This window comes from Phalangium opilio, unplaced genomic scaffold (genome assembly GCF_054372755.1).
Source record: "Phalangium opilio isolate 3A_F unplaced genomic scaffold, DU_Popi_V2 ptg000105l_1, whole genome shotgun sequence".
NCBI classification, from domain to species: domain Eukaryota; kingdom Metazoa; phylum Arthropoda; class Arachnida; order Opiliones; family Phalangiidae; genus Phalangium; species Phalangium opilio.
Genome location: NW_028324207.1, coordinates 9,567,682 through 9,583,173, shown reverse-complemented (window position 1 = coordinate 9,583,173; position 15,492 = coordinate 9,567,682). Strand labels below are relative to the sequence as shown.

The following is a 15,492-nucleotide window of genomic DNA, read 5'->3' as shown; positions in this document are numbered from 1 at the left end:
AATTGACTGCAGTGTTTCCCAAAGTTTAATTTCGAAGTTACGACACATTTATTGTTTGCAGATTACAAATATAGGCCTATGACACTTTTCAATTTCCAGGTGATTTATTTTAATTTTAGATTTGAGGCTGTATTTAGTAAAATTTCAATTCTGTTTTGTTATATAGGATAATTTAAATGTTTGAGTGAAAATCAGATTGTTGTATAGCCCGTGTGAAACGAGGTGGTTACACTAGATTTCCTGGAGACCTGTAAGCTAATAATAGACCTTAAACTATCAAGTGACATAGATGTTTTTCACTAGGGGTGTGCGAATACCACTTTTTGGGTATCGAACCGGTTATCGAATACCAAAAAATTTTCCTTATCAAATACCGAATCGAATAGTTTATTCCAAATCGAATACCGAATAGTTGGGCCTTGGTAATTTTTTTCCTTCCCGATTAATCGCGAATAGTTAAGCCTAGTAACCGCGAATATTTAACCCTAATATTCGCGAATACTAGGCCAACTATTCGCGGTTAATCGGGTAGTAACCCTAATATTCGCCAATAAAATTACTAAGCAAGGAGAAGAACATTTAGAAGCTCCTAAATTTCAAAATACCTCTCCTCATTGGTGGTCAAGTATTTCTTAAAATTTTCCTATGCACTTGCTGGTAGTTTTTGATGGGAGACAAATAAAATTGGGATGATATTTTTTTAAATAAGGTGGGTCTCTCTAGTGCCAAGGACCAAAATTTATGGTAGTCGAACTTTAACCGAATAGTCAGTTCGGTATTCGATATTCGAATCGAATAGTGAAAATAGGCTTATCGAATACCGAATCGAATTATTCGGTTCGGTATTCGATTGAAACGGTTAACCGCACACCTCTATTTTTCACCAATATCATTTGCCAATTCGGTTTGTAAACAATATTTACGATTTTTCGATTCCAAATCAAAACGTTGAGCTGAAATTTTCCGCTACAGAGCATTCGGCAACTACACGATAGTTTTAAAAGGTGCGCCAATGAAATCAAGTTTCATCTTTAGGTTGTCTGCAACTAAAATAATTGAGAAGTTGGCTCTAGATGGGGTTAAATTAGGTGTGGTTGATTGTGTAGAAGTTTTGCACGTGCAAAATTGATAATAGAACTTGTAAAACCTATCGTCCGAAGAAATGTTTATCTCAAAATTTTAATTACGCTGATTTTGATAAAATTCACTCGTGTATTTTCAGTTTTGTTTAATTTAACGAATTTAATCTTCGAAATTAAAGCCGGTTTATAACAGCTAGGCGGCAATTCAGGTTGCCATTTTCCGAGATAATCATGGACTGTAAATCTTAGTGAGCACCTGTTTTGAAAAAAACAAATTGTCTCTGCAGTTTCAGCTTACCAAGTGTGGTTAGTTGATAATCGGTCAGTTGTCATTCAGTTTTTCGACCATTTCATGAATATAGATAAATTAGGCTTTCGGTAACTGCACATAAACCTTGAAATCACCCATAATGACATCTTTAACGCATTCATTTTAATTTCATATTGTTCAGACAAATCCTTCTAAAAACTCGTTCAATGGCTCTCAGTTATGTTAAAAAAATTTCAACTCAATACACATTCAGCATTATTTTGGCTAAGTGTCTGGAAAGCAATTGCTCTTGATGACATCGATTCATTACTTGCAAAAATTAGTGCGATTATGGCACATAATGTTTGCTACGAGAAGAGTCAAGTTAGTACAGTATCGTTTGCATGTATCGTGCACATGTACTATTGTGTGGTTGGTACATTTCATCTTATTTTCATTTCATTTCATTTTTAATAAACCAGTTTTCTGGTTTAACTTTAAACAAAACACTCATTTTTACATAGGGCACCACACAATGGCTTTACGTGCACGATAAGCATGGCTTTTGCACGGAACGAGAATGGCCCAACGAGCGCATGCACGGCACTCTTTGAAGACCCCCTGATGAACACGTGAACGTACCCATCATGCGCGGGTGACCCGGGATTTTCCATGCACCAAAAAACCCACCGAGTAAGAGAAATTCATTTTCACGTAGCTTTTAATGGGGAAAAAGAGAAGGGTCAAATCAATATCTTTCATCCAATTAGATTGTGATATAATTCAAATTTGCAAAACTTTTGAAATTATTATCTGTACTTTCATTTACAAAACGCATAGTTTTTGGTCAACTTCATCGTGTTTGTGGATTATAAACACGAAAACCATTCAAGTTAGGTGAAGAATTGACTTAGACATCAGCTCTTTCGAACATATTTTTGAATTTTTGACTCAGAATTTAATAGTTCAACTGTTCTCACGACACAATAACGCGTCTCTAAAGATAGATCAATGATATGAGACATTAAATATTGTTTGATATTCGGGAACTACGTATTTATTTGAAAATTCTCAACTGCAGATTAAATTCCATTGTTTCATCCCAACTATCAAGTGAGTCAGGTTATTTTAAGTTTCGCAAAGTGTTTGGTTTTGAAATTCCTTATCAATCTACACTGTTTGAAATATGTTTGATTTACCAAATTCTTTTTCCTTTACTAAAGATGAGTGTTAAAAGAGTGTTACGTGTGCGATTGGATTGGGTACTGGGCTTAGAAGGACCATTTTCGATTGAACATAAAATTTGTGAAATTCAAGTTTCACTTTTAATTTTGCTATCTTCAGAGCTGGAAAACTATTGCTTGGGTAAAATTAGAAGCCAAATATCTAGTTCTCTACTATTATAAGTTTTTACGTTTGTTTCAACGGCATTTATGGTGTCGTATGAGACCAGCAAATATTATTGCGTTATCTAAAGAGGACCAGAAATGTATAGTCGTGTTTGCTTCCGAAGAATTCTGATTTTAAAGCAATAAATCTCTTTCTATTCTCTCTTAAAACAGTACTTTGAATTATGACTGACCTTGATATACCAAAGACAATAACATCTTCATTTAATCATAACCGAAATTTTTACAATGATCTAAAACCTTGCTAAGATTAAATTAAGAATGACATTGATATACTATAACTCTACAATCGTAGTCCCAATTTCCTTGCTGCATCCCTTGATTTTTCTATAAACAAATAACCTTGATATACCACAATAGCCTTGCTAGGGTTTGAAATTTGGGGGGGGGGCTTAATCTGGGCAAACTATTAGAAAGTTGTTATAAGTAATTAATAACAAAATTTTGCATAATAGGGACTTGGCAATTCTGGCTTAACTCCGCCCCCAGCGCCATTATGGTATGTTTTTTAACAGAATGAAAGCTGTATAAGCCCCTCCTCCTGGTATGTTTTTTAGCACTAATGGAAGGTAGCCTGACGTTGCATGATGTAGTACTGCCAAGTCCCTATTGGTTCATTGGAACATGTGTAGACCTTTATAGCTATCCGAAAATTTGTGTCAACGTAAAATTATTCGTATTTTAAAGATATACAAACTTGTTTGATATTGAAATTCATCTCTACAAAGATAAAACTTAACGATCTTATCATTATAATTTTTATACACTATATTGCTACAGAAATTTAGAAGGCTACGATAAATTTTTGGTAGGGTTAGCAGATTATTTCGTGGGGGCCAACTTTGAAATTTGGGGGGTGGGGGCTATAGCCTCCCAAAAAAGACATAACGATGGCACTGATACACCAGAAAACAATACAGATCCTAGTTTTTACATTCTCACAGCACCTATATCTTTAAACAGTGCAATACTACAATCTGAATCTTTATTTAATCGCTCCTAAATTCCATGGTTTCCTATCCCATATAGAGTTTTTAAGATGCCATGAAATTCTATTAGACTTTTGATAAAAGATCCAGAAAAACATAAAATCCGGTTTTTTGGGGGAAATGGATTTTACAAGACCGCCCTCTTTGGGAACGAAATTACTGCGACGTTTTTACTATTAACCTTTCCAACAAAGTGGGTTCTGCGTGGCTTTTATGAGAAGCAAGGTTCAGAGATACTCAGGTTATAAGATTTTATTTTTATAATTGTACATTTGATTCAAAATTCAGAATACACGATATGTCAGAATTAGAAAACCTTAACGAAACCCATATGCTATATTTCATGAAAATAGACTCTTAAATATGATAGGACTAACGGACATGTAAATCAAAAGATAGTTTGAACACATGGAGGATTCATACCATTTACACGAGGAGGCCGGGCTACCTGCATGAGTACAGAAACCCGTCTGCTTTTTGTCCTCCATGTAGCGTGGCCTTCTGGTGTAAATGGTATGAACACACTATGGGGCAATTCTCTAACTTTTCAACAACGACCAAGATACCACAGATCAGTTTAGGTAAACCATAACACGAGGTTATCAAATCAATTAAGGGGTCCATTTAACAGTAAATTAAATTTCAATCTGACGTACTAAAAAAGGTACCATAAAATCGCCGTGTTTTTAACTTCTTTATCTAACCCGGGATAGATTTAATTTTAGAAGTAGGAATGGAGAACAGAGTAAAGTTGGGGGGGGGGCGTCAAAGTCCCGGACCCCCTTCCACGGGACGGAGGGGGGGGGGTATGAAAGAAGAGGCGGGAGGGGGGTCATAGCGACAGAGGTAAAAAGGAATTACTTCACTATTTTTCACCACCGTCCCCGTCAGCAACGTCATCAAAACGTAGTTTAAAACTAAGCCAATAAGATAATTTAAACTTTTCATTACGTGTTGGAGGGAGGTGCTCCATACTGGGTGGTCTATGAGTCGGAATAACTGAAGTAATTACTAACCGTTTCGTTCTCCATTCCTACTTCTAAAATTAAATCTATCCCTTATCCAACAAAAACTACTAAATCAGTACGTAGAAATAATCCACGGTCTAACCTTCCCCGTCATATCTTTCAACCTCAACAAAACCATCGATGCATATCGGCCATCTTTCTCTTGACAAGATTAAATAAGTAATCGTTGGAAACCCATCCCATCCCATGCCATTTCCTCGCGCGAGCCCACGTGAAATCTATTTTCTATTGTTCACTTTAGGACATTGTAATAGTTTTTATTATTTTTGAAACCTTATAATTTGCAGCGTAAAAACATGTTGTAAAACGATATATATTTAGAAAAGCGCATGCCCCCCTAACCCTAACCCCCTGGTTGGGGATACAATGAGATGGACTCCCATGGGCCCGCTCCTTTTCCGGTGAGAGAGAGCAAAGCGGTGTGGAGTAAATTGGCCTAACGCTAGGGACCAATTACTCCCGCCCAGAGAGACATAATTGGTTTCGTACTCGTCCGAATAAAGCCGTGTGTTATGGTGAATCGGGATCAGAATCAGGGTAATGTCTTGTTTACGAATCACGATGGTAAAACTAGCGACCCGTAGCTAATGTCACTGAACGTAATCCATACTGTGCTATATAACCATTTGGGTTGGGTTGGGTACCATCCCTATAACATCGGTTACACATTAACCTTTATATTTTAGCTATGTCGTTGTCATACATCTGTAAAAGCCTGCTTTTGTCAAATGAGTGTTTTAAAATGAAGGGAGGGTGAAGTGGAAAATCAAGTTAATTTTTTTCATGGATTCGTATACTAATTATAAGACCAGTCTGCATAGTGAAACATTCAGGAAATACCAGCTCCTAATGATTTTAAAAATCAAGTTAGGTTCACATCTTAAGGATAGTTTTAAATTAGCCCGTCCGACCAATCGATAAAAAATCACTTGATTTTCCACTTCACCCTCCCTTTAAAGGGACAGTGACACGCATCGATTTTTAAATTTTCGGTTGAAAATGGTTTTAACAGAGACAGGCTTAGATATGTGTAGTTAAGTAACGTTACTTTGTTCCAGGCTACAAGCTTCTTAAAGCAATCTATAGCTATCAGCTAGTTAAACGATTATTTTAGGTTTAAGAAATATTTAAAACTTTTCCAATAATAATTTATCTCACATATAATTTGATCAGCTTTAAAATTTTAACCTATTTAAAACGGTCAAAACCGCGTAAATTGAAATTAAACGCCGCTAAAACCACGCAAATTGAAATAAAACGCCGCTAAAACCACGCCATCTGCCAGAACCTATTGATTTAGGAAATCTGAACCACCCTGTAGTATTTGACTTTAATGTCATATGAGGTTTAAGTTGTACTACGAAATATTTAGCCGTTGGTTACAATTTCTACAGGTAATACACGAATCGTTTTTCAAGCTATGCCGCTTAAAAAGTAAAAACATTTAAATTGTTTTCATGAAAAAAAAATCATATGAAATTTGGTAAATTATTCAGGTACTTATCGAGTCACATTTTTACAAAAACTAATTAGGCTAGCATAGGTTACTAATCCGTAGCCCCATCTATTGGATTCATCAAGTCCCCGAAGCTTGACAAGACCTGAGTAATTTATTCAGGAAGCGTTAGTTCTTCTGTATGTGAAAAGCTTTTAAAATCGATGTCCGTTAGAGACTGTTGAGGCAGATTCGGAACTGCTGCAAAGGGGACCCCAAAAAAGATCATGCAATGCATGGGCGCGATGCGAATACAAGCGATGGTTAATAAGAGTGAGCCTGATACAATATATTACAGTCCGGTAATGCAAAGAATCGAGACCTTTCGTCGCCTACATACTACATACATCTATCTTAATCTTAACGAATATTTACGTTGGCGGACGTGTTTAGATTCTTCTTGCCCTTCGCGGAAAACCTCCAACAGCGCGTTCGCTTCTTTTCCTTTTCCCCTCCCTTATTCGTGGCCTTTCGGATAAGGAGGCCATCTATTAGAGCCAGTGTATTCTAGTTAAATGAAGAGTGTATGCACTCACGTTTTTTTACACGAGGGTACATATCCACGGTGGTGGTTCTTATCCACTTCTGCAATGGGGTGGAGGTATTCACTAATTTCTCTTTGGTATCCTTGGTAGCATCCTATCCTCCCAGCAAGCAGCACTTTCGGTTGCAGGCTCTTATTCTTTAGGGTCAGCGCTAATGGGGAGAGTTTTCGCCTCCCCCCCTCCGTTTTCCAAGCCATGTTTTCTTTTTCATCCAGAGTTCTCTTCTCGACTCTGGAGTACGTTCTCCAGCTGTCCATCCTATTCGTTCCCACTGAGACTGACTCTTCAGCCTGCGACGGAACGGTCGGTGGTTGAAGTTGTTCGAGACCAGGTTTTCCCCCGGTCAGTATTAGAGTCTGTAAATGTTAGTCGCCGCCTTCTTGGTTCCTATGCCGGGACTCCTCCTCGTTGGGGGGACGGATCGATGCTCAGGGGCCGAGAGTAGTTCTTGTCGGTGCTTCTATTCTCACTCTCCAATCACGGAGCCTCTTCTCTAAAGAGCTGACAAATTGATCGAGCGTTTATACCTCGGCGACTCCACCTTCCTTTCAAGTCCAGTCTCTGTTGACTCTACTACCGACCCTAGTTTTTTAGTAACCCGACTCATCTTCATAAGAAGTTAAGATGGTAGACTCGCGGAGGTCCCGATTGAAGTCACTACCGCCCCATTTTTCTCACGCGCGCGCCCCTCGACTTTCTCGAGTCGCAGTCTTCAGACTAGCACTCTTCGTAGGGGGTTTCTTAAAGAGCATAGGGGGGCATGAAAAGGGGGTCGTATTCCATCCACTCTTAGGGGCCATAGTAGTCCGAAGAACGTCTCAGGGCACCATCGTCGTGACTAGTAACTTGTACTTCTTTCCTACTACTTTAGTCGACTCTTACTTGGCGGGGACTAAGAGGTTAGTAACTATTAGAATAGCCAAACGTTACGGTGATTTTCAACCCCCACTTTGGCTTTTTCGTGGTCCGTTTGTAGCCCCCCCCCCGTCTAGTAAAAGGCAGGTTATTCAGTTCATGGTTGTTTCCAACTTCTTTCTACCTTTTAACACTCTCTGGCGGGGACAGGCGAAAGAGACTGAATGGTAGCAGCCCTGGCAAACTCTCAACGGGCTCTAGCCTCTCTAGAAGGTGGTGGGTGGAAACGGACTCAGGGTTCCTCTTAACTATCATCTCGCGCCTCCCCCGGACTGGACCCCCACGAGGTCCCGCTAGCTCTTGACGGGGCAGCAGAAGCTCATCCAGCTCTCTTCAATCTGTAAGGGGGTACGTTGAGGGTAGTATACGATTGAAGTTCTCTTACTAGGAAACTTGTTTTCCGAAACGGCCACCGTCAGTGAGAGCGCGCTGAACGAGAGGCGATCTCGTAGCTGGACCGTAAGGTACTGTCTAGAGAAGAGAAGTCGCGGCAAAGTCGTGTCGCGAATATGGCACTTGAGCTTTTCGAGAAGCTGGCCCACTCAATATCCAGACTCTTCTAGTGACTAGTTGGGTGGGTCCCTCCGTCAATGGGAGAACAATGATGAAGAGTGCCCCTCCAGATTTAATCATCGCCCCCTGGCACTAGTCGGGCCCTAACTCGCTCGTTGTTGCTAAATACCTCGAGCCTTCTCTCGCCACTCGCCTTATCAACCAAAACGAGGCTTCACCGGTGTGGGTCGTACTTTGCCCGCATTTTATTTCGATAATCCGACATACTTTAAATATCTGCCATTGATACCAACGCGAAACTTGAGGACACTTTAGTGAAGTCCGTAGATAAATCCGGAGTTAATTCTTCGTTTAAGTGTTTAACTCTATTTTGACGGCCTGAGAAGTTTCTGTTCGGACGTTACTTACCGGATTTGACCGGTCGCGAAAGTACTTAACCGCGTTACTATCGCCACCAACTCGAATTGAAGGGTGTCACTTCGGTGGGGGTCAAAGTATCTCGCTTAGTTTCAATCGAGTTTTACTCGATTTGTTTAAACGCAATCATTGCTAACCTAACGGTTACGGTGAAAAAGACTAAAGCCACGACTAACGTCAGTAATAGGATGTTAGTCAGAACTATGAAGGTGTCGTTGACGACGGCACCGAGCGGTGGTGGTGGTGGTAGCAATAAACCCAGTAGTTTTCGTGTTCAAGACATCTTGGATTTACCCAAAGTTAAACCGTTTTGCAGTTCGACGCGAAATGCGACAGGACTATCGCCGAGTTTGGGTCTCCCGCCATCCACCGGAACCGGGGGCAACGCCGGACTAGATGGTAGCGCCATCCCGGATTGCGTTCTACCTTACCCACACCTTTATTACGGATCAGTATGTCCCGATAATCCATACCGATGGCTTTCAAGCGATACTGTGCCGAGTTACCAATTACGTAAGTAAATTAGAAACACTTTTCTTAATCCGTAAATTCTTGGGTGTTTCAGAAAGACGTGCGTCCCGAAAAATATTAATTACGTACCCTTTTTCAAATTGATTTAAAAGTTTGTGCATTAACTATAATTTAGAAGGTGGTTAAGAAATTGCACAACCTTTAGGTACATTAAATTTAAATTTTATTCGAATTATATGTAAAAAGTTAAGTATTATTTGTGAAGGTTTCAATAAGCACGTGTGATAATTTTTCTGGCGCCCGAAAACAATTTTCCATAACCAAAATATGACCTAAATTTGTTCATAATGACGATACAAAAATTATGCCAAAAAGTTTGTGGTTAAAATTGAAAAGAATTCTTAAAATGAGCTATGAGGTTTGTTTGTGGAATTTGATATTGTGAACGTATTGAACCTTTTTATCGCTAAAAAAACACGCTGCAATTGAAATTCCACTTGCCCTTAAAAAGTGTTCACTTGACTTGAGGCACTAAATGATTTAGAACTACTTACAAACTATCTTTAGGCCCGAACCATTTTGAATTTAGACTTGCTTGAAATTCAAGAGTGATCTAATAGACGCAAATGTTATTATTAGTTCAGTCAGTTAACCACTGCATTAACGGTGATAAACGGTATATCAAGGTTTCTAAAACTAAACTAGGTTTTAAATTTTAGGTGTGCTGAAGCTTACACTTAGTAGGAGCTTCAATTATAGTTTCTATTCTCGAAATCGTAATTTATCGTGAAAAAAAAAATTGTACCGACCCATTGATTTAAGTTAATTGTAATTGGTGTTGTTAATTATATACCCTCGATGAGATAGCTATTACCATAAGTTTACAAGATATGTTCCTTAAGTTTGTCACTGGATACTGAGAGCTTGTCATGAAGTGAATGACGTAGGTCATAGATTCGAAGTAAAGCGATGCCTGGTGAGGCGCTGCTGTCAAAGTTTTATTACAGCAGACTAAATAGGAACATGGACTGCAAAACCGAGGGTAGTCTGCAATTCTCGCTTCCGTTGTTCTCGAACTAGCTCGAGCTGTAAGTCTCTAGCATTACGAACTGATATAGGTAGTGTCATACTTATGGAAAATATCTTATAAACTTATGCTATGACGAGTAGTCTAATTTTAAGGTGCCTTTAAGGTTTCAAAGTTCTTCATTATTAAATTAACAACAAACCGATTGATAGATTTCTCCGTATATAAAAAGTCTAAAAACTGTACCGACTTAATTAGAATATTCAATTTGATAGCCAAACCAAAATCTAACAATCCGAGTTCACAATCATGGGCCTATCGCAATCCCAAAGATGTTTCAAATTTCACGAATGCAATTTACTTTTAATCGAGATGTGTTAATATTATGAACTACAAAGCTATTCGTTTTCTTTCTCGCAAGTTTATCAAGTAAATAAGTTTACCAATTGGTAAAAGATGGACCTAATTCTAGAGAGTTTAATGTTATACTAGTTAAAGGAATAGAATTATTGCACGTATTGAAAAACCTTTTTTGACTTGTTCTCAGCTCTCCGTTTTGGAGCTTATGGTTTCCTTTATTGGAAACCTAAATTCCCATGAGTTCTAGTCAAAATTTATTGGCTTAATCAAGCATAAAGTCAAAGATTATTCCTTGAAAATAACCGATGACTTTCGTGGAATTAGACCTTTGATTGGCTTTTTGTCTTCGACTCTATTTTGCAACTGAAACCGCAATTGCAGATTTTGTTTTTGTTGAGTAGTGAGATTACCAACGTCTGGCGACAAACTAAAAAAACATTATTGTTAATTTTTATAATATTTCACTTTGTAAAAAAAGGCATATTTGAATATACGCGATATAGTTAAGTACGCGCCATCTATGTTCAATTCCTGCAACTAACAGATGAGACGTTACGGAACAGACAGAAAGAAAAACATAAATACAAATTTCATTTGATTTAGATAGACGGCCATATTTAAACCAAGTATGGCAAATTGAATAATTAGTTTACAATTAAACCAAGCCTCTTTATAATCCAAAAATCCGTTGTAAAATGGCAGGCATGGAAATTATATTACCTGTACATAATACACGAAAGTTACTTTAGATAATGAATTAATGGCCTCTTCTGAAAGTGGATGATATAAACAGGGTGGAACAGATCTGATGTAAAAATGGTGTTGTATTGACGACGTTAAAATAATCGGTATGATAAATTTCAGACCTATGATAAAGGCCAGCAATTATAATGATAGATTTCGCAATTAGTGCAGTGGCGTGGTGAGATTTTCAAATCCACTTTTAAAATGTGTAAAAAAATCGTAAATAGATTAAATTAACAAGAAATATTAGCAGAAGTAAGATGAGACTAGAAGTGAAGCGCTCTAGCATTGGTAGTAGATCCTGGCACTAGTGAACAAATTTGAGGATTTTATGCCGCTTCCATCGCGCCTACACTAAAGAGAGAGAAAAAATTTGGTCGAGTTCCAAAAACATTTCCTACCCCCGTTCCCCTGAAGCTTAAGCTGCGAAACACGGACGCCTGTGCTTGAATCTAGTTCGGCTGTCTACCGCCACGAGGGTCACACGTTTTGGAGGGAAAATTGAGAAACCGCTACCAGAGGGCCAACCGTTGGTGCGTTATCAAGAATATTCACTTTCGCCGAGTGAAGAATTTGGTTAGCTCAGTACTTCTAGTCTCATCTCACTTCTGATATTAGTAAATGTGTCTACGCCACGAGATCGTATTTAGTCTGTAATGGGCCCACAAATAATCTCACTGTCTCAATAGGAGAACTTCTTTAACGTAAGCCTAATAGCCACCAGATTTCCATCACCGCTTTTACAATGGCATTGTAGAACAAAACTAAACATACAGTATAGGTCTCTAAAATCCAAATTAAAATTAGATTGAAGGCTTCTTACGGAACCTGGATAACTTGGATAAGTCAGGGATTTTGAAAATAGGGGAAATAAGAAGTCAGGGAAAAGCCAGGGATTTAAAGTTTCTGCCTAAAGAGTCAGTGATAGGTTAGGGATTTATTTTAGTATATCAAACCACCATGCTTCGAGCAATGATAATATAAACCAATTATGATGAAGTTGGCTCTGGTAAACACCTTTAAAATGGTCAGGTATATTGGGAAAAATTTGGTCAGGGATAAGCAGCTGGAAAAGTCAGGTATTTTCAATATAAATATTTCGTCCGAACCCATGCATTGTGAAAAATGTGAATCGCAATTTGGAATATGAAATTTTGGAATAACTCAAAACAGGGATAGATTTAATTTTAGAAGTAGGAATGGAGAACAGATCTAGTAATGTGGGCGTGCGTCAAAGTCCCGGACCCCCCTTCCACGGGACGGAGAGGGGGTATGAAAGAAGAGGCGGGAGGGGGGTCATAGCGACAGAGGTAAAAAGGAATTACGTCACTATTTTTCGCCACCGTCCCCGTCCGCAACGTCATCAAAACGTAGCTGTTTAAGTGAGCTACCCAATAAGATAATTTAACCTTTTCGTTACGTGTTGGAGGGAGGGACTCGGGTCTATGAGTCGGAATAACTGAAGTAAATACTAACCGTTCCGTTCTCCATTCCTACTTCTAAAATTAAATCTGTCCCCGCTCAAAATAAGTGTTTGTGTGATCTGTTCCACCCTATATGGAATGGAACATTTTTCTTAAGATATATTTTTTTTTGTGTGAAGTTTTGTCGTCATAACGGAAGAAAGCTCCCCAGAAAAGATGAAGAGGTGATCTTTTCTTCGGTTATGGTAACGGAGCGATTAAGGGAAAATGGCTTTAGGTTAAAGACGGGCGAGGACCATTTAGCTAGAAGGATTCTCTTCGATGAATATATGCATTATAAAGCGGATGGATACACTCACCCCCTACGCCATTGCCACCCCCATCCCCTTCCACCCAATATTGAAAAACCGTCCTATCGCTTCCCATTCTTTTTAAAACAAGACCGAGGGGTTAACCACTTCATTCAGTTCTACGCTAGCAGATAGCAAGTTCAACTTAAAGCTCCGAAATTTATCCCACGATGAATTTCATTGTACACAATAGAACCGTTAGCTAGATTTCTTGAAATTCATGATCATGATGCAAATTGGCAAGAATTTCTAGTGAATTAGTGAGTTTCATACAATTTTTTTAAATAAATTTCATAGAATTTGCTGCTTTTCGCAAATTTAATGTTCATTTTGTTTATTTCGTAGCTTTTGAGTTTAAAATAAAATTTGTGAAGAAATATAGAAATTACAACGAATTCGGAGAAATAAGATGTTTTTCAAATTGAATCCGTGAAAAATTCGTCTGTCAAATTTATTTGTCTTCCTAATTTCTTCAATTTATTGAATAATCTTCATTAAAACATATTTCTATATGATTTCATTAATAGCCTAAAATGGTGTTATAAAATTATCTAAATGCATTATGGTTCTGTAAAATATATAAATCAAGTCCGTGAAATATTATAAACGTGTCAGTTAGAATAATTTTAATTATTCATTAACACACAGTAACGAGGAATGCATACAGCTATAGAAATCATTGTGTATACCATATTCTCAACGCGTCTAGGCGATTTAGTGGGAAGAATTAGACTTACCATTATGTATAACGAATTTTAAGTCATGTGTAATTTATTTCGCTGCGCCTTGAACCTTCCCGACCTACCTTTGCTACCAACCAATGAAATCACAGTTAGAAATACGTCAGATTTATAGTGCTCAAGCCCGGCCCACAAAATCCGCGTAGATATGGGACCCAATGACTCCCTTTACTTGAATATGTCTTCTTGCAGTAACGTATCGAGGCTTTCAAAGAGAGGACTTAGTATTGACTATAAACAACCCAAAACAAACCCATTGAAATTATCGACATTTGGGCAAGTAGTGTATGGCCTCTCGACTGGTGTATGTAAGGGAAGTCGGGTCTTTTCCGTAAATGGGCGAAATGAGTGAGATAAGTCGGCGAAGAGGAAGCCGCGAATGTTTTTTCTTCTCGGATGCTTTTCCATTTTAGCCGTCGGCGTGAAGCGTCGAGTCGGGCCGGGGAAAAAGCCCTCTTATCGCGCTCCTCTTCTAGGAGCTGTCCACTAACCACAAAAGAGAACCGGTAGCGGCCCAAGAGCCCCTACCCCATTTTGACAAAAACCCACCCCAAAATCTATCCGGCTTTGCCCCCCCCCTTCCCAACACCCTCCACCGACCCATTCTCTTTAAAACTCAACTTGCCTTCATTGGCTTTCGTGTTGTGTTTAGAAAAATGCCCAAGTACGAGAGTGTCATTTAGTGAGAAGTGCTTCGAGAGACAAAATTGTTTCACCGGGCCACACTGTTGCCCGAGTGTTTTTAGGGAGTGAGAATTTCCTGTTAACACTGAATAGTCTTTTGGGTACACCCGTATGAAATATATGAACAAATGTTGGTTGCTTTGTATTGGAAACTAAGCTTTTACAAATTTAAATTTTGATGCTTGAAACGATTAAGCTAGGGATTATTCATAAACCCAAATTGTTATGGTGCTTAGAAAAGGACTTTCTTTACAGGCTTAATGGCTAAGGATTCATCTCCGTCCCAACCGTAAGAAGAACTGAACTAAACCACTTCTTATATTAGTATTCCGTTATTGGTAGCAACCGTGGAGTTTGGTCAAATTTGGAAACAACTTACAAACAAACAATTTTGTAAAATATTGGGAAATTTTGTTTTTCTGCTTTTAAGAACTTTGAAAAATGTCAAAATTGGGCTTCAAATTAGTTTTGTTGTTTGTTTAAAAATGGAAAAAATTTCATGATGATTTCCTAACTTTGCCTTTATATGGCACAACAAAGATTATTTACAATAGGAATAGATAATTTCTTGACCATTGCGAGCCTCTGACTTCAGATCAGAGAAAATTTTCCTTTAGGATACCTTCGAAATATGATGACTAAGAATAAGTCACCCTTTATACGAAAATGCTTGGGACTTTGCTTTCGTACAATTCACAAAAGAGCTGGTGTTGTGTGTCCCCGTGACAGTGTTTTTTGTTTATCGACGAGTGTTTCTATTGATTTTACAATGTACCTCAGAATGAAACGAGCCTCTGCTTTAGCTCTTCTTTGCTTCTATATCCACTCTCTCGCACTGTGCACTGTGCGCGGACGGCTCTTTTTAAAAAAGTTAAAAACGAGTGGCCCGGAAATGACGATAATGTTTTGACGCTTTCACGCGCTTCTGACAGCTCGCGGAAGCGCCCCGTTCGCATCTATCTCTCTTTCCCTCTCTCTTTTAAGGGCTTCTATTCGAAGTCCTTCCTATTTAGAGAGTAAATGGGTTTTAGCATAGGCAAAATTGAAAT

General features: G+C 38.5%; 1 protein-coding gene and 1 long non-coding RNA gene across 2 annotated transcripts in view; one reads left to right on the top strand and one right to left on the bottom strand.

Moving 5' to 3' along the window:
- LOC149629880 (uncharacterized) overlaps positions 1-15,492 on the top strand; it is a 47,258-nt gene that overhangs the window by 17,180 nt on the left and 14,586 nt on the right. Inside the window, exon 2 of the mRNA XM_089851566.1 lies at positions 8,960-9,156. Within this exon, the coding sequence (XP_089707692.1) occupies positions 8,960-9,156 (197 nt within the window). The remainder of the gene's footprint in view (positions 1-8,959; positions 9,157-15,492) is intronic.
- On the bottom strand, positions 3,968-8,909 carry LOC149629882 (uncharacterized). The gene is made up of 2 exons (XR_016374377.1): positions 6,790-8,909; positions 3,968-6,721 (listed from the first exon to the last, which is right to left on the bottom strand). It is a non-coding gene; the product is annotated as an uncharacterized LOC149629882 (long non-coding RNA).